Source organism: Drosophila elegans, unplaced genomic scaffold, assembly GCF_018152505.1.
Source record: "Drosophila elegans isolate 14027-0461.03 unplaced genomic scaffold, ASM1815250v1 contig_183, whole genome shotgun sequence".
NCBI classification, from domain to species: Eukaryota; Metazoa; Arthropoda; class Insecta; order Diptera; family Drosophilidae; genus Drosophila; species Drosophila elegans.
This window is the reverse complement of record NW_024545550.1, coordinates 895,793-922,297: the sequence shown is the minus strand read 5'-3', so window position 1 is coordinate 922,297 and position 26,505 is coordinate 895,793. Positions and strand designations below refer to the sequence as shown.

Here is a 26,505-nt window from a genome sequence, read left to right as displayed (position 1 = left end):
GTGGCAACACACACTCACAATGACCCGCAAAGTAAAGACTGGAACCCATTGTTGTCGCCGGATGTTGTCGGAAAATACCCTAGAATGGGATATTAGGTTTCGGTGAAACTATATAAGCAGAAACAAAGAGCTCTCGAAATTGAAGCATAGTTTAATAAATAATAGAATAGTTAAATTGAATGAAATATTCGTACTAACATTGCTAAAAGTAAATATGGCCTGGGATCATACATTATTCGTTATTTGGTAACAAGTTCAAATACCACCTTAGATTAAAATGAGAAAAGAATACAGGTGAACAAAAATTAAAACTAAACTATACACGAACTCTGCACAGGGTATCATTTATTTCTACCTAGTTTTTTAACCAAGCTTAGCAAATCCTTTCACATCAACATCAAAGCAATCGTCATCGTAGACAGCTCCTTGGTCTGTGGCTCTGGATTTGGATGCATTGTAGTTGATTTTTTCCATTATATATTTACTGAATACATATATGTAAATGTTTGTATTGGTTGAAGTTGTGCATGTGCCTTGGTTTTTGCTTTGTGCTGACACGCCAGAAAAACTCTTGTGCATGGTATGATAAACTCTTTGAATCGAAGGATTTGGTCTGAAAGAAGCTTCGACGGTCTATGGCTTGAGTTTTTTGTAGTCGTCTTGCAACCAGCAGATTGTGTACAAAGTCGACTTGGCAATGAGTGCCAGAGTCAGTTTTCGGTCAAAGCTAAACAGGTTGAGTAAGAAGACCCGATTGGGATGCAGGGCCAGCTTCAAGGTGAACATTGAGAGCTGAAATCAGAGTTCAAAAAGGAAGTTTAGGACACTTTTATTAATGGCCAGTAATTTTTTAAGTAATTTTGCATTCCCCCTCAACAAAAAAAATATTTCTTATTAAAAAAAAAGCTTTAAAACTTCCTTTAATTAATTTTTTAAGACACAAAAGAAGCCGCCCAACATAAAATGTACTGAATTTTCACAAGTTTACATTGCCAATTCATTTGTTTTAATTTTAAAATAAGAAAGGACAATTCAGCTATGAACTTACCAATCGATCCATTCGGTATGTCTCTCGTAGAATGCGTCTTGAGTCTGCTCTTAACGTGGCAAACAATTCAGCGATGTCAGTTCCAAAGAACAGATTTAAAGCATCCAAAATGTAGCTGAAAACCACAAACACTCTCATGGGCAGGCTCAAGTCTAAAGATTTTGGGGCAGCCACGATTTGGAATATCTCGTAACCATAGGTTATCTGAAACCAACTCTTGCAGGCCAAAACGCACACCGAAATATGTCCATATTCGTAGTTGAATTGGTCACAAAGCTCCAGAACTTCAGAATAGAGTTTGAGGCAGTGTGCCATCTTCCTCACGCGATTAATCTGTCTCGATTTAGTTAAAATCAACGTCATCTGATCATTTATCAGCTTATGGATTCGACAAATCTGCCAAAGAGAACAGTAGAATCCAAGGACAGCAGCTAGCATCATGTTGTAGAGTAGCCAACAAGATCCCACATTGAGATACAAATGTTCGGGAAGCAGTCGCCTCAGATAGATGGGATACAAAACATGGATCCTTATTAGGGTCACCACCACAAACAACATTTTCATGTAAAATCGGTTTCTTAAATTCGATCCGCTGGGCTTTCCCGTAAAGTATTTCTGCTCCATTTGTATAAGACCATTGGCAAACTTTCGCAGTCCTTGACTTTTTTCCCAGCATGACTGCATACAGAAGACAGTAGTTCCGCCCAGCGTAAGAATGGTGACACTTAATCGCATACTGCCAGCCGAGTCATAAAACATATGTCCCAAAGCCAAAACGCAGAGTACATGGTGGATCAGACAGTACATCTTTAACTTCCAGGTGCCGTGAAATCCATTCTTCTTTGAGTTGAAATAGTAAGTGTTCAGCCCGTTAAGAGCCGTAAACTTTGTCAGTGCACTATAGAATTGCGAGTTGGTTGGACGCATCTTGAAAACTAGCAAAGTGCAGCTGTTTCATGGCCTATTTTATAGGCTTGCAGTCAGGCCAATTAAGCCTGTTATTATAGTTATGCCATTCATTACAAAGGTGGGCGAAAAATGGGTCAATGGGGGGTCGTTAGTTGGCTTTGAAAAATTGTTCACACATTAGGGATCAATTTACAAAACCTGGACAATCAGTTAATGGACATTAAAGTCATGGTTTATTCCAATACGATTGCCCACTAAAACGAAAAACGTATTTTATATACTAATTAACGTGAAAAAAACTCGACTTTAATTTCAGTTAAAATGAAAGTACTTACCCTAAAGCATACAAAAGATGAAAAGCCAGCGACAGATATGACTTTCAATATGGATAAATCAAATACAGAGTGGGAACTGCAGAGAAATCCCAATAACGACTACACTGACAAAGCCCCATTGTGTGGCAAACTATAATAAAAGTATGGATGTATAAAGGTCCTGTGGGCACTCTGCGGATGACCCGCCCTCACAACCTCCTGGTGGGCAATCAATACTGCTTTTTAATGAAGAAATAAAAGCGGAATGTCCACTTGTGTTGTTCGGGCAGTGTCGTAAAAATTGTCTACATTTTTATTACGTATCTCGGGCTGGGGCAAGTCAGGCCGTGCCAAAGACCGTGAAAAGATCGTATCCTGTCTGCCATTCGTCTGTGGGTCCTCGCCAGTGTGTTGGTGTTCCTTACAAATATAGTACCTCCCACTCACCAGGCTAATGGTCTCCAGGACCGAGGCACGCACCAGCGCCTAAACGCGTGCTGAGCTGGAAAATATTCGCTTTTGTGGTTGGGAAAACCACCTAAGCCACCACCGTACCAAATTTTTCGTCAGCGACAAGTGTTTATTTTGGCATTTCGCTGGAGCTGTATTTTTTTCTTTTTTTTTTTTTTTTGCCTGGTCAGCGTTTGACAACGCACTCAACCCGATAGGAAATGGTGGCAGGGGAGAGTCCTTTGTTGGCCTAATGATTATTGCTTTCGGTTCGCTTTTTTCGGTTCCTGCATCGGCATTGTTCGCCTTTGCGAAAACATCGCATATTGTTCGCCTGCCCTTCGTTTCTTTTTTACGACGATTTTCAATGGACGTGAAAATACTTTTTAGGGTAGAACTGAAGCATGTCCTCCCTTCGGCCTGATAGGGATTTTAATGTTATTTAAATGATTTGCTAATTTGGGAGAGCTTATGGGTTCCGCACTAAAACGCTTCATAAATAATCCCAATTAGAAGGCTGTTCAGCTCTTGAAATTTAATGTATGTATGTTAAGCTCCCTAAATTGATATAAATTAATTTAACTAAATGTGTTACCCATATATTATTTATGCATTAATGCACATTGAGAGTTGGGTATCACAATTTACAAGGCTGTCAAACAAGTATGATTGTAGATTATTTGAACTTCTTTTAAATATCGTTTGAAAAATGTATTTATTTTGTGAAAATACTTAATTAGCATATCTCCTTGATCGTAAAAACTCTAGTTCTTCGAGTTCTTCTGGGTCTTCTAGTTTCTCTAGTCGAAGATAAATCCGCCCCTGTTGATGTTTCATACTGCTTAGTTGTAGTTTTAATTTCAGCAATGGTTGTTGCACAAGTTATTATAGATACGGCCTGCGGTATTGACTTGAGACTAAGTATATGTTTATGTTTGGATTTCGATTCAGGTTTTGATTGCTGTTTATTAATGCAATTCGTCTCACATTCTTTTTTCGAGTATCCATCAATGCAATGAAGAGCCTCCCTGCATTTTCCATTTCTAAGAACCCAGAGTGAACGCAGGGGCTCGCACATTACTCGATGTTTTAGAAGCACCACTCCAAGAGTACAGTAGTTTACGCCTAAAATGAATATAGATCCTTGTTTGAAATTCTAGTCTTCCTGAAAAATCTCAATCTTACCTGGACGTTTATAAAAAGATTGCACTGCATTTAAACAAGAAATAAACAAAAACACACCTGCAGTGTTTCTCATAGTAACTTTAACTGACAGAACAAATTTCCATTTGCTTTAACTGTTCCCGTGAAATTTTAATTGTCCAAGCTTTTAAATATAATGTAATCGACTGTGAATTTTGTGTTTCTTTAAAAAAAAAAGAAACAACAATATAAAAAGGCAATTTGACATGGGAAACGCTCAAGTTGTTTGTTATTATCATTATACTTATATAAACCTGTTGGATCTTGTTCTAATTTGTTGATGAAAAATTGGCAGTGTAAGAACGCTATTAGTTCAAATTGGGGTATTACCCTACTAAGACAACTGATGATGAACTGCCACTGGTAAAGAGAAACTTACTTTCGCTTTCCGCATTTGTGGCCGCTCTTTCTGATATTCTCTGTAATTTGCTTTGGAGCTCCATAATTCTTGGCTATAACAAATGTAGGGGATTATATGTGCAGCTGAGTCAGCATTAAAATGTTTTGTTTTAAATGATTCTTTAAAGATAATTCATAATAGTGTACAAAATGGCTTTTACACATGCTGGATTAATTCATTTTATTAACAATGCTGTATAAGCCAATTGTATAGTGTGAAATGTTTATTGGGGCTTAATTGTTTCAATTGTTTAAAAAGTGAAATGTTGAAATTCTTTTTCCTTTTATAACTTGTTTTTTTTTCGTTTTTTTATAATTTTGATTTAATTTTACATTTTTGTTGCACTACAATTTTTGAAGTAGTTGTATATATTAATATTGGTTTCCTAAATGGTACACCTTAAACTTGGATTTTGCCAAACATATATTTTTAATTGTATTGTTTTTCTTTAAGAAATAAAACTTGCAAATAAAGTATAAATACATATTTGTTGCTATGCGTTCTGGATTTGAAATATTTTGTTTTTACTCCTGGTGTTTAATACTGTAAAATTGTCCAAATTTTGCATGTACCCCTGAAATTAGCCAAATCAAACTGTCTACGAAGACTAGCTAATGATTATGCAGAGTGTTCGTTTTTGTTCCAGTTCATCGCATTTTCCATTGGTCTACCCCACACCCTTCGCTTGTTTGCTGTTGGCTTTTATAATTAAGTTTCGTGAACGCAATCATTTAGAGTGTTTGGAGTATTGAAGCAGACGACGCGCCAATGACTTCAGACCAAAACAAATTTATGCAAATTTCGATTCATTTATTTTTGACACAAGCGGGTGCTCTCACTTCGCCAGGCTCATTAAGGAGGGAATTCGCTGGCTAATTGAACGGAAATCTCGAGCTGATGACAAGAGAATCGGTTGATTCCCGGCAAATATATTTGCAAGCAGGCTGATTGCAGCCGATCAATCAATCAATTTGCCAACCCAATTGCCTTTGGCCTTGTGCATAAGAAATATCAAAGTAACGAGAGCTGCAGCTTTAAATTCCGGGCAAATCTGGCTTACTCACAGAACTTCCGCCATTTCCTGCCGTTCTCAAGGACATTGTGTAGCATTTTCGAAGGGACATCTGGCCCAGAATGCGGTTCATATTTCAATTTCCGGAATGGAAAGAGCATTTCAGCTTTTTTAGCTTTGAGTCCTCCGTTTGCGGACAGTTGCCAGTTTGTTGCTGCCCTCTGTCCGTTCTAAAGTTTTTCTCATTTTTGGTAAATAAAATTTCTTTTGGACTTTAAATTTGATTGATACTACGGAAGTTGGTTTGTTCCCTCGAGCGTATGGCTCTCTATTTGATTTATGTAGTTTTGCCATTTTAGTTTGCTTTTGTAATCTCGGGATTGCTGGAATTAAATGTGGTGTGTTTCCTTAAGCTGTTGGACTAAAATGCTGCTGAGTGTCATTTAAATATTAATTTGATGTTTTATTTGGATCCCCTGGCCATCTGTTTGTTATTGTAATCTTGAAATAGTTGTGATCAATTTTTTTTCCCCAATTATGGTTAAAACATTTTCATTAGCAAAAAAATGTAATAAGTTTAAGGGCACAGAAAAAACTATATTGCCTATGATTGCTTTTTAAAAAATTTCACCAAATAGACTACCATGTATTTATTTATGCCTTTGTTTGTTGTATTTGTAAATATAGTTTACTGCTTTTAAGTACAGAAAGCTCCCTAAAAAAACACTTACCCACTCACTTAAGAAAAACCAATCAAAAAATTTATCTGTAAATTGGATGTGCTTTTACCATATGCTTCACAAAATACACGCTTTTGATGACAATGAAAACTGAAATCAACCAAAATGAAATGCTTACCAAAATTATTGAAACTGAACGTGAAAAAAACCAAAAATGTAAAACTCCCTTAACAACAATAATCGCAACATTGTGCACAATATCGCCGCGAAAATCAACGGAAAATCGACCCGCTAAAAAAAACAAACATTGGAACTGCAATCGAAATTATTTCTGCAATCAACTCGTCATAACATCTGCCACCCACCCACAACCAACCAATCAAACAAACAATCAACCAACCACCCATCCGCAGAATGTCAATGTTCTTCTTTCGATTGCATAACCTGCAGCGCGCCGAGGAGAACAAGCGCAAGAAGCGCGTGGAGCAGCAGCGCCAACAGCAGCGCCAGCGGCGGGGGGCCAAGGTCTTCAAGTGTGTCAGCGACTCCACCGGCCACCTGACCCTGGCCCCCTCGCGCCTCTTCGAGCGCACGCCCATGAGTCCGTCGGACAGTCTGGACGAGATCGCGCTGCAGATCCCCAGGTGAGTGGACACCCAAGCGATTCCGGAGTCCCGTAATTGTAAATGTAAATGTGGGGATTTATTTTTACAAACGGTGTACAATAGGATCCGATTGCGCATATTAAATTATAATTTATTTATCTTAAGCATTGAATTTTTTAATTAGATTGGAAACAACTTTTAAGCATTAATCAAGTACGCCAATGGTGTCGACCTACATTTGTGATTGAATAACGACTGTTAAAAGCCAGAAGTGGATTATAACAAGTTTATTTTAAAAAGCTTAAAATACAAAAATAAGAAGAAAAGGTTTTCTTTCGTAAGCTTTATTAAATCGTTTAATTGATAAAATTTAAAATCTATAGCTTTTAAATAAAATAAATTAATGTCAATCGAATAAGAAGGGATACATTAAAAGCAATATTTTGTGATTTTGGCCTTATTCTCAGGTGAGTGAATTTCCAAAGCGGTGAAAAAGATTGCCGAAGTATTTTAAATGGGGGAGCAAAGAGGGATTTTAAGGCAAGCCACACATTTTCGGTTTTGCCTGCTGCTCATGACATCGAAGCACATTTGCAATCTTGGGGACGGATTCACTGGTTGATGTGTGGTTTGGTTGTAAAAGCGCTTTCGCAAGTCACTTTGCAAAAATGTGGTTGTGTCAAGAAAGTGTGAGATCGGAAACCCCATCTACGGAGTGCAAGAGTTTTTCAGTAGCGCCAACCAAATTATTTAATGGTTATTTCGTATAAATTCTTAAACCCACTAAACAATACTAATAAAGGTAAAAATAAATGACTCCATAGTAGGCTGTGTTGCTTGGGTTTGAATAAGGAAAATCGATCAGAAAGTAGTGCACCTCTTGTATCTCAAATTTTAAGTCTTCCAAATTCTTCTATTTTTTAACCCCAAGCTTTATTTTAACTCTCTAAAATGCGAATGCTTTGCGACAGACTTGCCGCTCTGACCGCTGGTTCAATGGTCGGGGTTTGGTATGCAAAGAATTTCCCCTGCGATGCGTCCAAAGCTGACGATGGCGGCAGTAAGGAGAAGGACAAAGCCAAGGAAAAGCGAAAGGACGAGGGGAAAGAGAAGGAGAAGGAGAAGGAGAAGGAGAAAGGCAAGGACAAGAGTTAAGAAAATGGCTAAACTGGGTGGAATCAGAGCTCCTTTTAGCTGATATGATACGTATGTGCGAAACTTATAGGCAAATTTCTCTTTTAGTTACTCGTAAACGTTCTAGTAGACATGAGCAGAATTCAAACGTCGAGGACGCAATCAGAAACATTAAAGGCCAAACTTAAAATTCTTGAGGTAATACTGCAAGAAAAGCTCGGCTGCCATGCTTCATATGATTAAGACCATTTTTTTATTACGATTCCGCCCAGTTGATATATTCTGATGAACATTTTGGCAGTTTAATAAAGATGCGCATTGTATTAAAGAACTCTCCAAGATTTTCTGTTACAATTGGGTTATGCAAGTGGCAAAAAAAAGTACAATTTAAAGTGCACAAGTCAAATCCTTTTGTGTTTTTTTTTATGGGTAAATTTGTTCTTTCTCCTGTGGTTTTTCCCCACAACTGCTTGACTTTTAGCCGAGTCATGTCCTTTGCAGCATGTGGAGCCATTGTTGTGCTACATGCGATACAAATAAGCACGAATTTCGGTAAGAGTTGCCAACGCAGGTGGTAAAATGGTGCCTTAATTTCGCATTTTCACAGCCCGGGGATACACGTAATCCCAGCTAATTAAATTGGCCTTTGTAATCTTTCAGTTAATTAAGTGTGCGCCGAAACCAATAATTTTAATTGTATGGAAAGTGCTTCAAAGCAGGCGGTGAGCTTTGGGTTTAAGTGCTTTGGAATTTCGGGCTGTGACATTTTTCAGTTATCCGTTTTGGCCGCACCAGTAAACTTCCATGAATCTGAAAAATTTCCAAATTGCGTAAATCTTGAATTTCTTAGTTACTTCGAGGCTATCCTTGAAAAACTTTATTAACACTATGCATTTGATGTGCGAGCGATTGTCGTCGATTTTCGCGGGCGTCTTAGTGGGTTTGTGGTACGCCAAGACTTTTCCCGAGGACGACAAGGGCAAGGATAAGGGCAAGGATAAGGGCAAGGATAAGGGCAAGGAAAAGAAGAAGTAGAGTACTTCTCCCCCTACCCCCCAAACAATATCTGCAGAAGCTGGAATCTCAATCGATTTAGGTGGGTATTAATTAGCATTGCAAGACATAAATGATAATCAAAATTAAATCTAGTAGTCGAGTCGGGTACTTCAAGCCAGTTGGCAACCTGTCAAGCCGGCACCCTGACAAAGCTCAGTTTAAATTCGACTTCACTACTTAAAGATCAAACTTTCGGTTTGTACAAAAATTTTTTACCGTATTTGGTTTTCAGACAACTCCCGCTAGCAAACAAAATTCCGGTCCAAATTGAGGCGAATCCTTTCGAGTTTTTGGAGCCATGCCCTGTTGTAAGCGTACCGATGTCCGGAGGGTGTGCCGGCCGATGCCGTCGCTCCTTGCCCGGCTCAACTGTACGCCGTGCAACCGCGTCCTGTTCTTCGTGATCGGGGTGGGACTGGGCGTGCTCTTCGTGCGCAACAAGGACAACAAGGGCAAGGACCAGAAGAAGGTCGATGGCAAGGGCAAGAAGTAACGACAATCCATCTCGGCCAGTGGGATTTCATCCTATCCAATCTGATCGATATTGCAACTTCTGGAACACCTTCAATCAAGTGGCCAAAGCGACCAAGACAAATGCCATTCGATAAGTTTGTCCGCCGAAGTATCAATGAACATGAAATTTCTGTCGATAAATTTATCTATAGAGCAATTTGTCAATCGAACAACTACCCACCATATAATAGACGGATTTCTTCGATTGATCTATTCTCTATTCCACTTTTGAAAACAAATGTAAATTTGGTGCTGTACACGGATCATAATTTCTAAATCGAAATTAATTGGGCGGTATCGTTTAAGAAGTTGTCAAGCCTTATTACCAAAAGCTTGAAACCAAAACATATAGCACCACAAAGGGAACTTTCGATACACCTGGGCAACGTACCGTTTCTAAATAAAAATTATTGCATACATTTCAACCGCTTGGGAGTTTGTAATCACAATCACAATCAAGAACCAATAATAACCGAGGTTTTGGGAAACTTCAAACGCAATGTTTCAATTTGTACGACTGTTGGCTATCAATGGAAATTAGTGTAGATTTAATTAAACCGAATAAATATCATAATTGTTGATTTAGACATAACGATTCATGTATTCGTTAATCAGAAAACTGCAAGCATTTTGGTAATTATTAAATATTCGGGTAGCCGTGAGTTTTTTTCAATTCAAATGTATTTCCGAAGAAATGAAACAGAAACCCTTACAGTAAAAAGTTCAAACTTGTTAGTTTTAACATTACGTTTCGTGTATTTTTTTTTGACTATCTTTCGAGTTTAAATGCATTTCCCATCGAGACATTTTAGGGCTCTCACTAGATGGTTGTCTTTCGCGTGGCCATTTCTCTTCAGTTGAAATCCGTCTTTATGTTCTTTTTTAATCTGGAAGTATTAGGGTATGGTAAATGTATAACCCTTTTATTATATTTTATAAAAAAGCACTGACCAATAGTAATTTTTAAGTCGTCCATTTAATGCACTTGAAATTTCGTAATTGTAGAAATGATTGGCAGGTGATACGAATTTCGGGGCAAAGCATCCTTGTTCGGGACATCACCGTTTTGGTGCTCTTCAGCGTTACTTGCCCTTTTCCTTGCCCTTGTCCTTGTTTTCCTTGTCCTTCCGCTCCTTTTCTTTCCTCTCCTTCTCGGCCTTCTCCTTTTCTTTCCTCTCCTTCTCGGCCTTCTCCTTGTCGGCCTTCTCCTTTTCCTTCTGCTTCTTCTCGCGCTCCTTGGCCTCCTTCTCCTTCTCCTTGGGCGACTTGTTGGCCTCCTCAGCCGCCTTTTGGGCCTCCTTCTTCATGTGATCCCAATAGAGGCCAATGCCCGCGCCGATCAGGAAGAAAAAGAATCGGTTACAGGGCACGCAGTTTATCTTCTGCCACAGAGTGGGCGGGGGTCGACAAGGGGGCGGCGGAGGTGGACAGCATCGCGGGGGCGGGGGGCAGGCAGGCTTGTCGCACATATTGAACGGAATTTGAAATGGATGTCCTGGTAAACAGAGGGTCCCTAATAAAACGTTTTAATTTTACACCAAAAAAATTTCGAAAAAAATGATGTTAGCCAAATCGAGAATTTTGAGCAGTGAGTGCTCTCAGTGCTTTAACATCTAAGAAAAGCATTTGACGTTAGCTTCATACACTACTTAGTAAATAATTATTTCTGTCTAAAAATGCCCACAAAATCGTCTTGAATTTTATTAGCATCGTTATCCTATCCATGTTTCTTTTTAATTACAAGTAATACAAGTAAGTAGTTAATTACGAGTAATACTCGGTAGATTGGTATTAGTCAGTTTTTTGCAATAAATAATATTTTAAGACTCCCGCTTAAAACGCTAAAATATAAGTACAGCCTTAAAATATCTGTACTTCATTGCTATTTATGTCTTGTTAAAACAGTTTTCTCAAACAAATACCTTCAAATTTTTGGAAAGTCTAAACCAGTATTCATGCTACTTCTGGGCCATTAATTATGGATAACTCGTGGCTTCTAACCTTTATTGTGGGCTGTATTGTTGGCTACTTGATAGGGAAAAATCATTAAAAAAGGTAAGAACCTTAATGCATTTTTCAGTAGGCCTTGGCAAATTGCTCACTAATTTTTTCCATACTCTGCTTAGCTTTTTCGAATTTCACATTAACTGATTATTTTTGGCAAAAATGGATGTTGACTGGGTGATCACATTTCTAGTTGGCTGTTTGGTAGGATACGTGGTGGCCAGGAATACCTAAAATTTAAAGTAAAGAAATTCTCGACTGGATTCCAATATTGGATGAAAAATCTTCACTGCTGGTATCAAATCTTTTCAGCATTTTCCAAATCAAAATCAAAGAAGCAACATGACCCACGTTATCTCCTTTGCCCTGGGAGTGATTATTGGAATGATGAGCTGCCGAAGATGCTAACATCCCTCGTCCCTTTGAGCTGAAATTATCATAAATTTATCAAGAAATATGGCTAAATAAATATTATAACTAAAAAATAAGGTTTATTTTGTTTAAATAGGTTTTTAGTTTTGTAATCTAGTTAGTTGGCTTTGCTGCGAAAGTCTTTGAATTTTTTTTGTTTTATTCAAACTTAAAATTGGCTATTGAAATCTATATATATTATTTAACAAACATGGAGTGGCTTCTGGTATTTATTATTGGCTGTATTGTTGGATATCTAGTATCGCAGCATACATAGATGCGGTTTTTACAAATTGGACTAGAAAAATGTGAGTCTAAAACAAAGGACGACACACCCCACCACACAGTTAAAATACTATTTGTGAGTTTTTTCTCTATTCAATATGTATTTGTATGCATAAAAACCTCAGCGGTGTGCCGGCAGAGCGCCAGCAAATCGCCATTCTGTCCGACCGCTGGTCTAAAGTGGTTGAATGTTCAAATAAGTAATCAGTCGGCTTTGCTTTTGCTTTTCTAAAGTCAAAAGTAAATGTATTCCACAGTCGGCATTCTACTTGACCTGTACGTTTCGTGTACTCTAAAATATTCAAAATTTTGCGTTCAAATCCGCTGAGATTCTATTTCTATTAGAAAATATGCAACGCTTTATCACTTTCATTGTTGGAGGAATCGTTGGTTTCCTCGTCGCCAAGAATACCCGTGTAAGCATTTGTGAATTGAATTCTCTGTCCTTAGTTCTACTATATGAATATCCCTTCTGCAGTAAACATAATGGCCTATGTCATCTGCTTCGGATTGGGCATGGTTTTTGGCATGTTTGTATGCCGACGTTGCGAGGCGTGATTGAGACGAATTATGGACCTTGTAACTGACCTGCAGGAATTCAAGATCTAGAGTGCCATCTTCTGACATATGGATATTTAATAAACGGTTCAAGACATTAAACTGCTTGTTTTTATTATTTATTAATTCTAATGGATATAATTTATAGTGTCATATGGATATTTAATAAACGGTTCCCGACATTAAACTGATTGGTTTTATTATATTAATTCTAATGGATATAATTTATTTATCTTTGCAGGTAATTATTCGAACTCACTTGACAGAATACATTGTGTGTTATGAATTGTAAGCGAACATATAACAAATAGGCAGCCTCTTCAGGTAATACCAATTTAAAATTCAAATAACATAAAAATATAGGCAAACTGGGTTGCAACCAATTTCAGTGTCTCTTAAAATGTATATTTTGCAAATTTTTGTTTTAGATTTCGTACAAAAATCGCCAGGGATTAAAGCCCAGTTTAATGCATTTATGACTTTGGGGAAAGTTTCGCCGCCATTTTTTTTAATGGATGGAAAAACAAAAGCAACCGCAATAAATACGTACGTCAGAATCTGAGTTGGGTGAAAGTTGGCCAACTTAAAGGAAAGGAGAAAACTTTTCACTTCCTCTATCCTGGGGGTCACGAAGGTGGGAGTTAAAGTAAACCTTAAGGACCACCAATTTGCCGTTTCATGTGTGGGAAAGCGGGTACCCTTTTGACCACCTCCACCTGGCCATTCATTATGATTGATTATTGCGCAAATCCAGGGATATATGTATATGCGTTCGACGTCGTCAGGCGCACAAAACGTTTAACAAATGGGAAGACTGACGACCTTCTGACACACAAATGAACTCGTTTCAATCAGTCTTTGGGCCCCCAGATCGAGCCGCAGCATCCGCATAAATAAATATTTTATGAACTCTCCGGATCCATTTCCACTTGGGTTGGGCTTGAGTGCGTCGCTCTGCATAACTTAGGGCCGGAATGTTTGTGGCAAGTCTTATCTGCGGAGCAAACAAAGGTTGAATACGGACGGGCGCCCCTTTTGCCACGATTTACCAAGTTTTTCATCTGCGGTTAGGTAATTGGTTAAGGTGGCGCTCACAAGATTGACTCGCCTACCAAATGAAACGGTTGCCTTCCAGAATGATTGATGCCCCATGCCAGGAAGATTTAGCTTAGGTGTGGGTTCTCCTCTTGGCCCAAAGGTTAAATTGCTTGGCCTTGCGGGTCGGGGACTTGGATTTATAAGCCAGCCCAACAGGTGGGCCAACTCAAGTGCCTCTCACCTGGCCTTCAAATGGGGGACACCCTTCTCCACATCTACTGATTGGTTGACTTCTCTATTTGTTACCCTGTCCCAAGGAGTTTTCGGGCATTCCTCATGCTAATTTGTCAACACAACAAAGTTTTAATTGAATTTGTGGTTCACATGTTTTGCAGTTAATTTATGCAGTTTTATTTCTAACAGCGGGGATTTGAAATTCGGGTGAACTGTCGAAAGCTGCTGTTAGTGGAAAGCTTTCACTTAACAGTCTTCCTTCAACGCTTTTCCTGCTCTCGCCAAGCTTTTCCTTGCTCTCGCCTTGAGTGAAAACCCATCTCTCTTTTGGGAAAAACGTAAACAATAACGGTTGCCGGCATCTCAGCTGTTTGGCGCCCACAAAACCCACCACTGTGGTGAGTTTCCGCATTTCCGTTTCGCTTTCCGAGCTTGCGCCACTACCTTTTGCCGAAAAGGGTCCTCGGCAGGACTTCAGTCCTTATCCGAATGCGAGGGCGAGCGTATCTAATCAGCCGCTGAAACGCTTTCCCCGCGAGTTGTTTTCAAAACGCAGCGCTCGAAAACGCATTTCAAATCGAATTTCCAACAATCGAACGCAAAGTTGAACAGAATTTGTGGTACCTGTTTCTAAAACATATGTGAATCTATAAGTAAAAACGGTACAAGTAACATACAAAACAAAATATTCATACGACTTAAAACGAAATATTCCATTAAAATAACAATAGCTTTAACTTAAATTGATAACTTAAAATCCAAATTATTGTGTTCCAACAAGAAGACAAGAGTAATACTTGTTATCACTTAGCAAGTCATGTGAAGCAATTAACGATTTTTTTTAATATGGGGCCAATGCCAAACTTAAATATTAAATATTAAATTTAGTAATCCTTAATAAAACTATTGTGATGATAGAATCTAATGAAAAATAATGTATAAAAAAAGCATTCCAAATTGTATGAGCATAATGATTTTATAGCAGATAAATTAAATAAAATTAAATAACCTTTAAAATTAAATTTAAATAAATAAATTCAGCATATAATAAATTAGATATTTAACATTAAATGTTATTGAACCCTTATAATAGAACGGTGAAAGATAATTAAAATTTATTATCTTCTTAAGTTTAAATAAACATTTAATGTGGCATATCAAAATAAAAAAAATGTAAACAAGATTAAAAAACAATCAAAGCAAAGTCAGCAACAAAATAAAATTTTCCGTTTCAAAACAAAATCCCAAATATTCTCTCAAGTCTAAGCCAATTAGTCAGCTTTAAGCCAGACACCTTTGTAATTAACCAAGTTAATGCTCTACCTAATTTAGACATGGCTGATGGGGATTATGGATTGGGTCCTGCCCCTGACAGACTGCCTCAGACTAGTTGGTTGTCCCTGAAAATTTGCGCCAATTCAGGCAGAAGTCTCTTCAACAAATCGACTTGGCAAGAGAAAGTTTTTGACCAACTTTCCGCAAGTCGAAATCATTTATGATAACTCGACATGCGCCACATGTTGTGGGCTTGACTTAGTCAAATGGTGAAGATTAATTGGATTCGATATTAATAATCAAATGGGCGGGGGGCGGTAGGCGCTTTCTGCCTCATCATTCAACTGGCCATGAAGTCGGAGCAGCCTCTTTATTTAGTAAGAAGGAGGCTGAATCCGGTGTGTTGACAAGTCTCCGTCTGGATGGCCGTGTATTTGAGTTACTCCCTTGGATTTCAGTCATTTTTACCATTTTATTATTATTAAATGGCTGCTGCGACAACAAGCTGTTAATGGCAGGCCATAAAATGGCGTTACTGCTTGTATGTGTGTGTGTGTGTGTGTGTGGGTGTGTGTGTATCTGTGAGTGGCGGTGTAAGCCTAAGCGACGTCATGATTGTTTTAATGGCTACTTGAACGGAAATTAACTGACAGCTGCAGATAAACGAAATACCCACTCAATAGGAACCGCACAATCTTAAAGCTCCATCGATTTCCAACAACTGCAGTCGGGCATGAAAAATGCGTAGCGACTTTGCGTTCACGCTTTTCCAAATATTTGCACATTCAAATGTCAAATAAGCTAATTTGGCCCATAATTCCCATTTCATGCGCTTGCTCTGTGAATTTCCATGTATGATAAACAGAAATGGCAACCAATTTGTTCCCAACAGCAAGAACAACAAAAACGGCAAAAAAGCAAATGCAAATTGCTTTTCGGCATGAAGAATATGAAAATTATGAAATATGTGCGACATTTCTATTTGCATACATTTGGCCAAGAAACTGGGGATAAGGTTAGGGGGAATGGTAAAAGAAAACACAATATGAGGACGAGAAACTGGTAAACAAACGTAAGCTAAGGCCAAAGGTGAAAGTCGTTTTCCATAATAAAAGGAGAATAATTGAAAATGTTAATAAATGATTTAATTAACTTCTAAAAGTCATATTTTTCTCAGGTAGATTCCACAAAATTAAGTTAACCTAAACAACATGTTCAGTATTAGGAATAAAAAGCAAACAAATTAAAATTGTAAAGTCAATAAAAATTTAAATAGTCATCAGAAATTGATGCAGGTACTTAGAAAATATATATATAAAGAGGTTATATTCCTTTTTTAATTTGTATTAATAAACTTGTAAGTGATTTATTGCTAATCTAGTCTAATGAACAGATTCACTTACTTGTTTCTCCATTTGTGGCTTCATACTCACAGTAGTTCTGAGGGCTCACTCAAACCTTAGGACTTCACCTTCATCTCTTAATGCGTTTTCCTTTTTTTTTCGCCTGGCCATCAACACAATCACAAGAACACGCACACGCACACGCACATACCACAAAAGAGGGATCAAGTGAAATGTTAAAAAGAGGAGTGGAAAAACAACATGCTAAACACTTTGTAATACGCTTTTGTTTGGTTCAAGAGCCATTAAGCTGGCCAAGTGATAAATTCGTTCTGCCTACTCAAGTTTTTTGCGCTTCTACTGCTGCTTAGAGAGAAAAAAATGTTGCGTTTTAGTTTTTAATAACTATTATTTTATATATATTTTTTTTATTAATATAAAAAATATCTTTTTTTTGAGGGATAAAAGTATGTAGTTATTTTTCCTTGATAAGTTTTGCTGTAAATAATATTTTTTTTCTTATAAAATATAACTATTTTCTCTCCGTGCAGAGGCTGTTGGTCTGGTCTGCCCGAGAAAAGGTCGCGTGCGGTTTTTTTTTGCCAAGTTTAGAGCATTGATTTATGAACGGGCTGCTGGTGCGGACATTAGCCTTTCTACTTGGCCAGGAATGTCCTGCGGCTGTTGGCTGTTTGCTTGTTGCATGTAATGACGTCATTAGGTACAAATTGCCACCCATTTAGCGGCAATCGATTGCTTCCGCACGATTAAATATGCTAAGCCAAAGGGGAAGGCAGCAACAGTTTGTCTGCCCGTCTTCATAGCTTCACTTCCATTCCCGTTCCCATGGAATTTTATCCACTTTGTTGTCCTTTCAGTGCCGACATGTCGTGCCCTGCCGGTTGGCGCTTACTTTTTAAACTGTTGCGCACTCCATGTTGGCCGAGAGCCAAGGCGTGCCACTGTCTACTGTTTGAAATCCTTCACCCTCCTTGTGTTTTTGCCACGCTGTCTGTTCTCCACTTTCTCCGAATTCACTTTCCCCATCATTCAGTGGCGCGTGCCAACTTTCACTCGAATTGGGGAAGCACACGCAATGGGCAAAACAACAAAGAAACTAAAGAAGTAATCAACAAGTTATGGAAAATATAGCACAAAGTATAGCAGTATATTGAAAGTTTTCGAGCGCTATTTTGTTGTGCGTTTAAATGATGATTTTTTTATAAGGCAAATATCAAATCAACAACAAAATCAAAAAATAATATTTATACTTGGTATATGTACAGGTGTTAAAATACTTCTGAATTCACTTTGTAAATTTTTTTATCTTGGATATTTTTGTAGTGTCTATTAAAAAAGTAGTAACTGAGATGTTTAAATTCAAGCCATTAACGAACAAGCCCTAAGAAAATTCCTGAGCAGTTTCCCTTTTTTCTTAAAGCCTGATTAGTATTAGTATGTTTTTATTGGAAACAACACGCCATAATTCTATTAATTTTTCGAGGAATATCCTATAAATATGTTCGACCCTTGCAAGTGGAGAAGCAAACGCCTGTTAGCTTCAAAAACTTCTCCCATCGCACTAATTAATTTTCAAAGGAGCATCTATTAATGTGCGAATTTCCCATGAAATCGGCATACCCTTGTGAATGGATGAGGAAATGCCTAACCCGTGTGCCTGGTTATTTGAGAAGCTCGAATGGCTCGATCGCGTGGGAAAGGGCAATATGTTGCTGATGACTCAAAACATTTGTAAGGCTAATTTGGGCAGAGGCGAGTGCAACTTAGGTCTGCTCCGGTGAGCAGCTGCTCAGAACACATCAAAGGCATTTCCATTTCCAGGTCGTTGAAATGTGCAGCATTAGGAGCGAGCTGGATACATTTGATCCCATCATATTTCTGGGGATTTTGTGTGCAATCAAGATATAAGGCCATTAAAAGGCGACCTTCACTCAGTTTAAACGATTCAGACATCAAGTTTATTATGCTGCACATAAAGCCAGGACATAAACTGCCAGCAGAAATCATAAAATGCTAAAAGTTGGGCACTAGGGACTGTGGATTGGCGATTGGGAAGAGGTAGACAAAAAGCGGCAAAAAAGAGTTCATGAACTGTGACGTCTTTGGACTTCCGTAGGAACAGCGGGCAAAACAGCCAGCAAAGGTCACCGGATCAGCAATTTCTATTCGCTTGGCTCACCAAAATGAATAAAGATGTTTTGGGTATGCAAATGCCAGCAGCCAGCAGCCAGCAGCTCCAGCGAAACAAAGCCAAACTGTCTGGACAATGAAACAAAAGCGAGGCTCTGGGAAAATATTTGAATTTTATGCAGGCAAATTGATTTGTTTGTGAGCAGCCAGTTCAACGCTCCTGGTCCTCTCTAGCTCCAACTTCTCGAAGGACTAGCATCCAATTCATGTGCCGAGTGTTAATGCAAATGTTTGCATACATTTAGGCAGCACACACGATTTCCACTGTCAGGATGGAACTTTTGGTCCTTCTGTCTGTCGGCGCCAATGCTCTTGGTGCACGGCAGACTGCTCCAAGCCGAGCAATCGATAAACCTAATGAGCTGTGCGACAGACGGGCAGACGTTGTGTCTTCGGCACGGGATTGGTTTTAAAATGAACCCCCCTGCGGAAACCAAAAATAAACTCGAAAAGCTGGAGTACTTCCTTGATGGGGAAAAAAACAGGCACTCAACGTAAAAGTGGTCTTAATACATGAATACATTTTTGTTTTCTGTTTAAACATTTGCCATGAAACATCAATGTATATATTGATATAAAAAGTTTCAACTTTAAATCAACATAAGTGTTTTAACCATTTTTCCCTGTAATTCTGGAGTCCTTAATTGAAACCTTACCACCCCGAAAGTTATTTACTAAAATTAATTTCATGTTGCTTCAAATGATGTAGTTATGGTCACATTTCTCTTCCTTGTTTCTCTCCCTTTAAGACCAAAAACTGGGTTACTTGTCCCCCTGAGACCCACACCATTCGGGCCTTGAACTGTGGAGGCCATAAAAAGGTGTTAGTCGCGGGACAGGCCAATTACTGTAATTGCCGGGCCCACGAAAAAACGCTTCATCACATAGGCATTACCAGGCAGATAGTTGGCCCGAACAGGACGTAATATGCTCGATGTGCGACAGACTGTCGGCACGCACAAGATTTCCAAAGAAAGCACTTCGATTAATCACATCGAGCGCCTAAATAATTCACAGCAAGCCATTGCCATGCAAATTGCATTTGGAGACAGCATGAATAAAAGAATAAATGCATTCAAGAGTAGGGTACGGGAATCAATCAGTGCCCCGCTGGGGAAAAAAGTGCAATCCGGGAAAGTTCAAAGTTCAAGTGAAAGGAAAGTCAAGGAACTGGTTGACGATTTCTCTCAGATTTTTCACTAAAATATTTTAATTGGAGTACTGGTACTGTCTCACCAAAAGCCACAAAGCGAGGCAGCAGATGGCTTAAGGCCAGATCTCGGGTAATTTAAATTACAAATAGCGAGGAGCTGGGAGAAAAACGCTTTAGGAAAGGCAGATTCGTCAGGCGGAATAAAAACCGCAAAATGTGCTTTGGATCCAAGACAGACGACGGTACTTGGCCTTGTCATTTGTCAATGTGTCACTTAGCGTGACTTCTCAGGTCACGTCTAATGATTTGGCTTTGTGTCTGTCAGCGAATGTCAAAGGCGATAAATTTCATTGACTCTTTAGGGCCAACTGATGGGACTCTCAAATCGCTCACGTAGACGAATTCGACAGCCCATAACTTCCGTAACGACACTTTAACCAATTTCCTAGCCCACAGACAACATGAATTTGCAATTAAAAAGCAATCAATATGAATATACAAGCTGAATACCACCGAACACCGTAAATAATGCCTGAGGTTCACAATTGATTTCCGGATTAACAAATTATAATGGGGATGAGAAATATTCCAGTCAATTCATGCATTTTAATTAATTGCGTAAACTGTAAAATGGAAGCTGAAAATAATGTAAGCCGAGACTTTGGAAAGGGGTTGCCCGATGCGAAAGTAGCAATAAAAAGTGTAAAAACAGGGCTTAATGACAAAATGAGGGCACAATGCCGGTTTATCGTCCACATCCATTTCCTCCACTGACATTGCTTTTCAAGGCTATGGCCGTTAGGGCAATAAATTTATTAAATGGCCAAAGAACACACAATGGGAGGACGCAACAACACCCACATGGGCAGCAACAAAAAATCATGTTAAACAAGCTATAAATAAGTGTGTGCCAGCATGTGTGTGTACATGCGTTCTGTCCTCAATTGCGTGTTCAAACAACAAAATTAATTGCCAAGCCAGGGCAATCAATTTTGATTAAAGTTGGAGTTCTGCAAGTGCTGGCATTAAAGTGTGATATAACTAAAGGGTCTAGGTGCACTCTCTCAATCAACAACCCATACATATCAGTACAACCATCCAAAAATCGAAAGTGCAATGCAATCGACAGAGTGATCGAAAGGTGAAATTAAATAAAGTGCTTCGTGTTGCGGTCATTTAAGCCAATGGATCATCTATTATGCAATATGGCGGGAAACAGTCGCAATTCGTCCTACAATTGTCTCTCCTCGTGGGACTCCTATGATCGAATACCAAGGTAAGTCGACATTGTGTATACGCCCCTTGGGGCACTAAAAAATCGCGTATACGCCGCGTCCTCCGTAACTCAATTCGAAATTCGATTTGGGCCATTAACAGGTCAAAGCAGTGGAATGGCGTCGATTCTTAATCGAATCTGCTCTCAACTAAAAGCATACACTCACAAAAATATTAAAGTGTTTTTTTACCAACAAGGCTGATATTTCTGAAACAATGCCTTCAGTACAAATATATTTTTAGTTTAATTATTTCTTGTCCTTAGAAAATAAGACTCTCAAAATGAATATCATAAAAAATGTATTTCTTTTATAGATGAACTTAAACCTTTTTTCTGTCAAGAACATTTAAATATAGCTGCAAGTTGAAGTTTTACTTTGACAATTGTTATTGTAAATGCGCATAAGCTGGGATAAGTCCTCGTGGAATTTTAGTAGCATTTTCACAGAAGTATTTTCTTATAAATATTTTAGCAAACAAAAGACAACTTTGCATTGGAAATGCCCAACAAGTGCCGGAAGCTTGTCAGCAAAATGCATTCTCATCCTAAATAATTTGATGAATTCCGCCCCTTAAGCTGTCATCTGCACGCCCATGAATAAGTGTATATATCCCCTGCTAAGAGCTCTTAGCTTTTTACGAGAAGCAATCAATGCAGCGTTTCCTTAATGGACACTTTAGCAATGATATAGAGATGCCTCATCAGGAGAGCAATAAACATGCAGGAGCCGAGAACATTCTATTTTTGTTTTTGTTTCTGCCGCCCAAGAATGCAATTTGTAGCTACCTGAAACCACGCATGGGTTTGAATGGTGTCCTTTGTCCTCCAATCCTTTGTGTTGCACAAGCCCAAAAAAAAAGAAATCCCTGTTTTGTTAGGCATTCTCCTAGATCCCCTTTGTGGCCTTTGATTTACTTGGCTTCGCAGTTTCGCCATTTCACCTTCGCCTTTCTTCCTGGCACAATTTCATCATGGAGTTGTAATCAAATCTCGACACGAACACAGAAACCCGAGACCACCACGCACACGAAATTAAATCAAATTTTCTTTAAAATGCTCGAAATCAAAAATCAATAAAGGTAAAACAATCTAAGCACATCCCGCCGCGGGCTGCCCATTTGCCCATTTGTCCATTTTAGCCAGCTTTAAACTCAATATCTGTGGATAATCAAATGATGGCACAACAAAAACACATTAACGTGCAATTTGTCCCCAGCTTAGGAGGTCCTCTCAGCCAGGACCATGAACTCCTGGATGAGCAGAAGAAAGGAATCAATTTAAGCCAAAGTTGGGGTTTACTTTAAAAGTTCATAACTTTGCGGGTACACCCACAAAATTCACATAGGAAAAATGCGGGGTCCTGCGGGTATGAAACCAATTATTCGAGGCCAAAAAGTTCACGCATAAGATATGCAAACATATAAATGGTGTTGTTAAAACTTTTCAAATGATAGTTAGAGAAAGAGCATATCTCTTGATTTCGTGAAACCAAAGATAACAAACAAATATTTATTTAGTTTTAGTCAAACAGTATTACTCTAAAATATATATCAGATTTAAAGAAGAATTTAAAAAACAATTTGTAGTATAAAGTATGTTGAGTTAAATGATATATTTAATAAAAGAATAAATTTAATGAACATATAGTTGCAAAAAACAACGATTTTGCTAATAAATAGGAATAAAATTAAATTGCTAAAGGACCGTTTCAAAAAGACTTCATAAATTTTTCATCATTAATTAAATATAAATCTTAAACAAATAAGCTATGAATTCGGTTAAGCTCTTAACAATGACGTCGATTTGAATAATCCGCAATTTTCCGACCTAAAAAGTTTGCCAATTTCCAATTCAGTGGCTGACCCGCAGCTTTCGCTTTCAAACTGGAATTTCCACAGTTTTTGCCACCTGCAGCAATGCACAATTTTCACAATTATTATTTTTCATAATGGAAATGTTTGCAATCAAAGTGAATGCAAATATTTTGTAGTTTTGATTACAGTTCAGCTAGGGATAAACGCAAATGCGAGATTTATTGGAAATATGCAAAGCAGCGTGTGCGCCACTAAAGACTTAAAGCGCATGGAAATGGCCCACAAGTGACTAGTGATTGGTGACCCCTTCTTGGCCAGAACTTATGGCCATCTGGCCAGCGCTTGTGCCGCGTTCAATGGCCGGAAAAAGGGCGAGAGGAATGAACTCCGCCGCCACAAACCGCAGAGAAGTGCGAAAAATCCTTTGGGGGCAGGTCAGACTTGATTGTATGCAGTGGCTCGTTCTGCTGAGCTTCTGGCCCGGCCATAACTGATTGGTCACTTGCCAGTGTGTGTGACGGTGATGGCGATGGTGATGGTGATGGTGATGGTGACTGTGCTCGTTAATTTCGCCACGCACTCGCCCAGTCATCGTCCTTGGCCCTCGAATGGCCCCCAAGGTGCCATTTCTGAGTCAACACTGCTGCCGGGAGCCACTTGAACTATTCTTACAGTTCCTTCCCCTGCTCCAGTGCATTAACCTTGGCATGAATGTTCCAACCGAATTTGCTTCTGCTCCCAAATGAGCTGCGACAGAAAGCTGCCAAAACAAAGGCCAAGAAGGTGGCACACAGTTAATTGAATCTCCTCCGGGTTTCCTTTGGGCCCGGGTTTAAGCAACTCTTTTAATTACATGAACCCTGAGAAGATTTTCAACTGTATGGCCAATGTCTTGTGCAGTCAAGTGCACAAAGATCATGCAAAAATGTTTGCTCAACACTTATGGTGTGACGGGTTGAATATTCAGACTGTGAGACGCCAAATGCAAAACTCGAGCAGCACATAAAATTATATATACATATAAGTATATATATGGCGCCACCCACAATTGTCGGAAGAGCTTAAGACCCGCATTTTGTTGCTCATACGCCATGTGTGCTCGAGTGGTTTAAACTCGTTTCACACTTAAGGCAGCAGTGTTGCAGCTGCAGTCAAGGGTTATCAAATATGAAGAATATGAAGACGTTCAAAACGAACGAGAAAGAGTCGAGAAAGGTATACCCTTTAGCTAACAGAAGTTACCCTTTTATGAACAAATTTTCAAACTGAGTTTTCCTTTGATCACATCAATAGTACATAAATATGTAAGCCTGGGGCTCAGACAGATATTCATTGATGGAGACCCATGCACGGCACATTTTCCCAGGCAAAAGCCATTTCCAGACGCCATTCGTCCTTGAGCAACGGTGCCGAGAAAAGGGCGGCCAGAATAGTCATGTGTGTGTGGGGGTGCCTTTCTCCTTTCTCCTTTCCTTTTCCTTTCTCCACCCCTCAGTACTTCTAAAGATACTTAACTGCACGCACTAAGTATGGACTTACACAAGGAGCAGTGCCTTTTCATAAAATGGAAAATTAAATGATTGATTTAAGTTTGTTGAACAAATACACTGAACAGAAAAATCATAATAAACTTTGAACAACAGTTTTGTAAACTTCTAATTTTTTACTATGGCTTCGACATTTTGTTTATCCTTAAAAGCTTATTGGTTTAGTAAAACTATGAAAATGGTTGCTGAGTGCCATCAGAACAATTAAACGGAATTTCTATTTTTTAAGAAAACTAAGCCTAACTGCTATTACCTCTTCAGAATTACTAATTTTATTACAATGTTTTGAATTAGACCTTTAGTACTGAAATATTCATAGTTTATTCGTTACTTTAGCCTAAGCACTTCGACATCATTTTATTTCGACTTTTAGAAAATATAACCATTTTTCTTAGTGTAAGGTAATGGGGCATGGAGAATTCTGCAGCTAACTGCGTCGCCTGATGTGATAAGTAAGCGCATCAATTGTCTAGTGCAGCGAGTGTTGCCGCGGAAACGGGGGAGTTCCATTGTCGGGGATAGGGACGCAGAAATAGGGTCCTTGCAAAGGCTTTGTTTAACAATTCAATTTAGAAGCTCAATCATCAGCAACCCACTTCTCTCATTTTTATTGCAGAGTTCGTGTGGAGTACTATGTGAACGAAAACACATTTAAAGAAAGACTGCAACTCTATTTCATTAAGAATCAGCGTTCAAGTAAGTACCCACTAGTTAAGTGTTATCTTTGAATTAACCAAAATATTCGACGTAATTACAAGAATCAACAAGATAGTATGTAATTGAATTTGATTAGTGGCCGAATGGACGGAAAACGAATGTATAAGTATTTTGCCAGCCGCACAGCCAGATAGACAAACGCACAAACGGACAAACAAACAAACACAAAAACACACAGACAAACACAGACAAACGGACCACCGAATGACATTACAAAGCCGAATTCGATAATCTTGGGTAAATATTGATTTGGAGAGGAAATAATTGAACAGGTAAACAGGTCGTCTCGATTGAGTGGGAGTTAGTGCTTTTGGGGCTCGTTGGGGAAAACCCACTCGACAAACATTCGTAGACATTCATATTATTCACTCAACTGACCCAAATTTTAACGAATTTGCTATTCCCTTCACCTTTATCTTCAATCAAAAAAAGGCCTGCGCATTCGAATCGCCGATTTATTCCTTAAGTTACTGTCGTGTGTTCTCTACATAATACGTGTGATATTGGATAAAAATCCAACATTTATAACATGGTGAGTGGTGGCGTCGGCAGATGGAGCAGCAACAGTTCGATGATTGATTAAATATCCCATTCCATATCATACCAAACCATAAAATACCATCCGATAGCTATGGCTGCGAAGTGGGCAATAAAACGGAGTTCATCATCTCGGCCAAACTGACGGAGGAGGAGTTCCAGGAGCAGCCCATCATCAACTGGGACGCCATACTCTGGGTGAATCGGCCAACAGTGCTCTGGGTCCTGCAGCTGCTTCTAGCCATGGTGTCGCTAACGCAATCTTTGGTCCTCACATATCTAGGCTATAAGGTATACCACAATCCACCATTAAAACTTTATCCCTCCTCTGTTACAATTTCGGTTTTGTACTTTCAGGGCAACATCTGGCAGCAGATACTTTCATTTCACTTTATACTAGAATTAGTAACGACAATACCCTTTGCACTTACGGTAGGTTTTTTAGTCCGTTCCCTAAAGCAGTCTAATCAGGTGTGTTTTATTACACAGATTGTTCATCCTCCGCTGCGGAATCTCTTTATTCCCATTTTCCTCAACTGCTGGCTGGCCAAGCGATCGCTGGAGAATATGTTTGTGAGTTGAGATGTTATCTCCAATTTAATCTCAGGTTAATCTTATATCCCAAAAACCTATAGAATGACCTCCATCGTGCCATGCAAAAGTCTCAGTCAGCACTCTCGCAGCAGTTGACCATTCTATCAGCCACATTGCTGTGTCTAGTCTTCACGAGGTAATACAATCCTAACTCCGAGCTTTTCCCACAATCCATACCAATTTT

The 26,505-nt window shown here is 38.9% G+C and overlaps 7 protein-coding genes and 2 long non-coding RNA genes across 25 annotated transcripts in view; 6 read left to right on the top strand and 3 right to left on the bottom strand.

Moving 5' to 3' along the window:
- Window positions 1–26,505, top strand: part of LOC108140328 (potassium channel subfamily T member 2) — a 124,049-nt gene that overhangs the window by 80,373 nt on the left and 17,171 nt on the right. For 9 of the 14 annotated variants that reach the window (XM_041707764.1, XM_041707755.1, XM_041707766.1 and 6 more), the window contains 6 exons: window positions 25,090–25,169; window positions 25,623–25,722; window positions 25,820–26,018; window positions 26,085–26,159; window positions 26,217–26,300; window positions 26,363–26,457. In XM_041707764.1, coding sequence (XP_041563698.1) covers window positions 25,090–25,169; window positions 25,623–25,722; window positions 25,820–26,018; window positions 26,085–26,159; window positions 26,217–26,300; window positions 26,363–26,457 — 633 coding nt within the window. Of the gene's footprint in view, window positions 1–6,429; window positions 6,661–20,883; window positions 21,113–25,089; window positions 25,170–25,622; window positions 25,723–25,819; window positions 26,019–26,084; window positions 26,160–26,216; window positions 26,301–26,362; window positions 26,458–26,505 lie in introns of those variants that run through there. The other 5 variants (XM_041707762.1, XM_041707757.1, XM_041707760.1 and 2 more) reach the window with 4 other exon arrangements.
- LOC108140330 lies at window positions 484–2,026 on the bottom strand. Its single transcript, XM_017263020.1, has 2 exons — window positions 1,049–2,026; window positions 484–792 (listed from the first exon to the last, which is right to left on the bottom strand). The coding sequence occupies exons 1-2, from the start codon at window positions 1,973–1,975 to the stop codon at window positions 634–636; spliced, it is 1,086 nt and encodes a 361-aa protein (XP_017118509.1). The 5' UTR covers window positions 1,976–2,026; the 3' UTR covers window positions 484–633.
- LOC108140333 lies at window positions 3,420–3,999 on the bottom strand. The gene is made up of 2 exons (XM_017263022.2): window positions 3,907–3,999; window positions 3,420–3,846 (listed from the first exon to the last, which is right to left on the bottom strand). Exons 1-2 carry the CDS (start codon window positions 3,977–3,979, stop codon window positions 3,458–3,460), a joined length of 462 nt encoding a protein of 153 aa, XP_017118511.1. The 5' UTR covers window positions 3,980–3,999; the 3' UTR covers window positions 3,420–3,457.
- LOC108140334 (putative vacuolar protein sorting-associated protein 13D) lies at window positions 7,464–8,086 on the top strand. Of its 3 annotated transcripts, none has more exons than XR_005977038.1 (2): window positions 7,464–7,827; window positions 7,886–8,086. XR_005977038.1 is itself a non-coding variant. In XM_017263023.2 (2 exons), the coding sequence occupies exons 1-2, from the start codon at window positions 7,573–7,575 to the stop codon at window positions 7,941–7,943; spliced, it is 267 nt and encodes an 88-aa protein (XP_017118512.1). In that variant the 5' UTR covers window positions 7,464–7,572; the 3' UTR covers window positions 7,944–8,086. The 3 variants fall into 3 exon arrangements, 1 of the variants encoding a protein (XP_017118512.1); XR_005977039.1 differs by having other exon boundaries at window positions 7,883–8,086; XM_017263023.2 differs by having other exon boundaries at window positions 7,464–7,759; window positions 7,864–8,086.
- On the top strand, window positions 8,526–8,790 carry LOC108140336. Its single transcript, XM_017263028.2, has one exon. It carries the CDS (start codon window positions 8,644–8,646, stop codon window positions 8,788–8,790), a length of 147 nt encoding a protein of 48 aa, XP_017118517.1. The 5' UTR covers window positions 8,526–8,643.
- On the top strand, window positions 9,110–9,533 carry LOC108140335. The gene has a single exon (XM_017263027.2). It carries the CDS (start codon window positions 9,110–9,112, stop codon window positions 9,302–9,304), a length of 195 nt encoding a protein of 64 aa, XP_017118516.1. The 3' UTR covers window positions 9,305–9,533.
- Window positions 10,057–10,955, bottom strand: LOC108140331 (beta-mannosyltransferase 4). The gene is made up of 2 exons (XM_041707768.1): window positions 10,276–10,955; window positions 10,057–10,211 (listed from the first exon to the last, which is right to left on the bottom strand). Exon 1 carries the CDS (start codon window positions 10,791–10,793, stop codon window positions 10,407–10,409), a length of 387 nt encoding a protein of 128 aa, XP_041563702.1. The 5' UTR covers window positions 10,794–10,955; the 3' UTR covers window positions 10,057–10,211; window positions 10,276–10,406.
- On the top strand, window positions 11,219–11,816 carry LOC108140338. The gene is made up of 3 exons (XR_001774178.2): window positions 11,219–11,379; window positions 11,451–11,570; window positions 11,641–11,816. It is a non-coding gene; the product is annotated as an uncharacterized LOC108140338 (long non-coding RNA).
- LOC108140337 lies at window positions 11,923–12,684 on the top strand. Of its 2 annotated transcripts, none has more exons than XR_001774176.2 (3): window positions 11,923–12,047; window positions 12,259–12,440; window positions 12,503–12,684. It is a non-coding gene; the product is annotated as an uncharacterized LOC108140337 (long non-coding RNA). The 2 variants fall into 2 exon arrangements; XR_001774177.2 differs by having other exon boundaries at window positions 12,029–12,047; window positions 12,282–12,440.

Coding starts and splice junctions, on each gene's coding strand:
- LOC108140330 (XM_017263020.1), bottom strand. CDS start 1,975: ATGCGTCCAACCAACTCGCAATTCTATAGTGCACTGACAAAGTTTACG. Junction 793..1,048: donor CATACCGAATGGATCGATTG/GTAAGTTCATAG, acceptor CTCTGATTTCAG/CTCTCAATGTTCACCTTGAA.
- LOC108140333 (XM_017263022.2), bottom strand. CDS start 3,979: ATGAGAAACACTGCAGGTGTGTTTTTGTTTATTTCTTGTTTAAATGCA. Junction 3,847..3,906: donor ATCTTTTTATAAACGTCCAG/GTAAGATTGAGA, acceptor TATTCATTTTAG/GCGTAAACTACTGTACTCTT.
- LOC108140331 (XM_041707768.1), bottom strand. CDS start 10,793: ATGTGCGACAAGCCTGCCTGCCCCCCGCCCCCGCGATGCTGTCCACCT.
- LOC108140335 (XM_017263027.2), top strand. CDS start 9,110: ATGCCCTGTTGTAAGCGTACCGATGTCCGGAGGGTGTGCCGGCCGATG.
- LOC108140334 (XM_017263023.2), top strand. CDS start 7,573: ATGCGAATGCTTTGCGACAGACTTGCCGCTCTGACCGCTGGTTCAATG. Junction 7,760..7,863: donor GGAGAAGGAGAAGGAGAAAG/GCAAGGACAAGA, acceptor TTTCTCTTTTAG/TTACTCGTAAACGTTCTAGT.
- LOC108140336 (XM_017263028.2), top strand. CDS start 8,644: ATGCATTTGATGTGCGAGCGATTGTCGTCGATTTTCGCGGGCGTCTTA.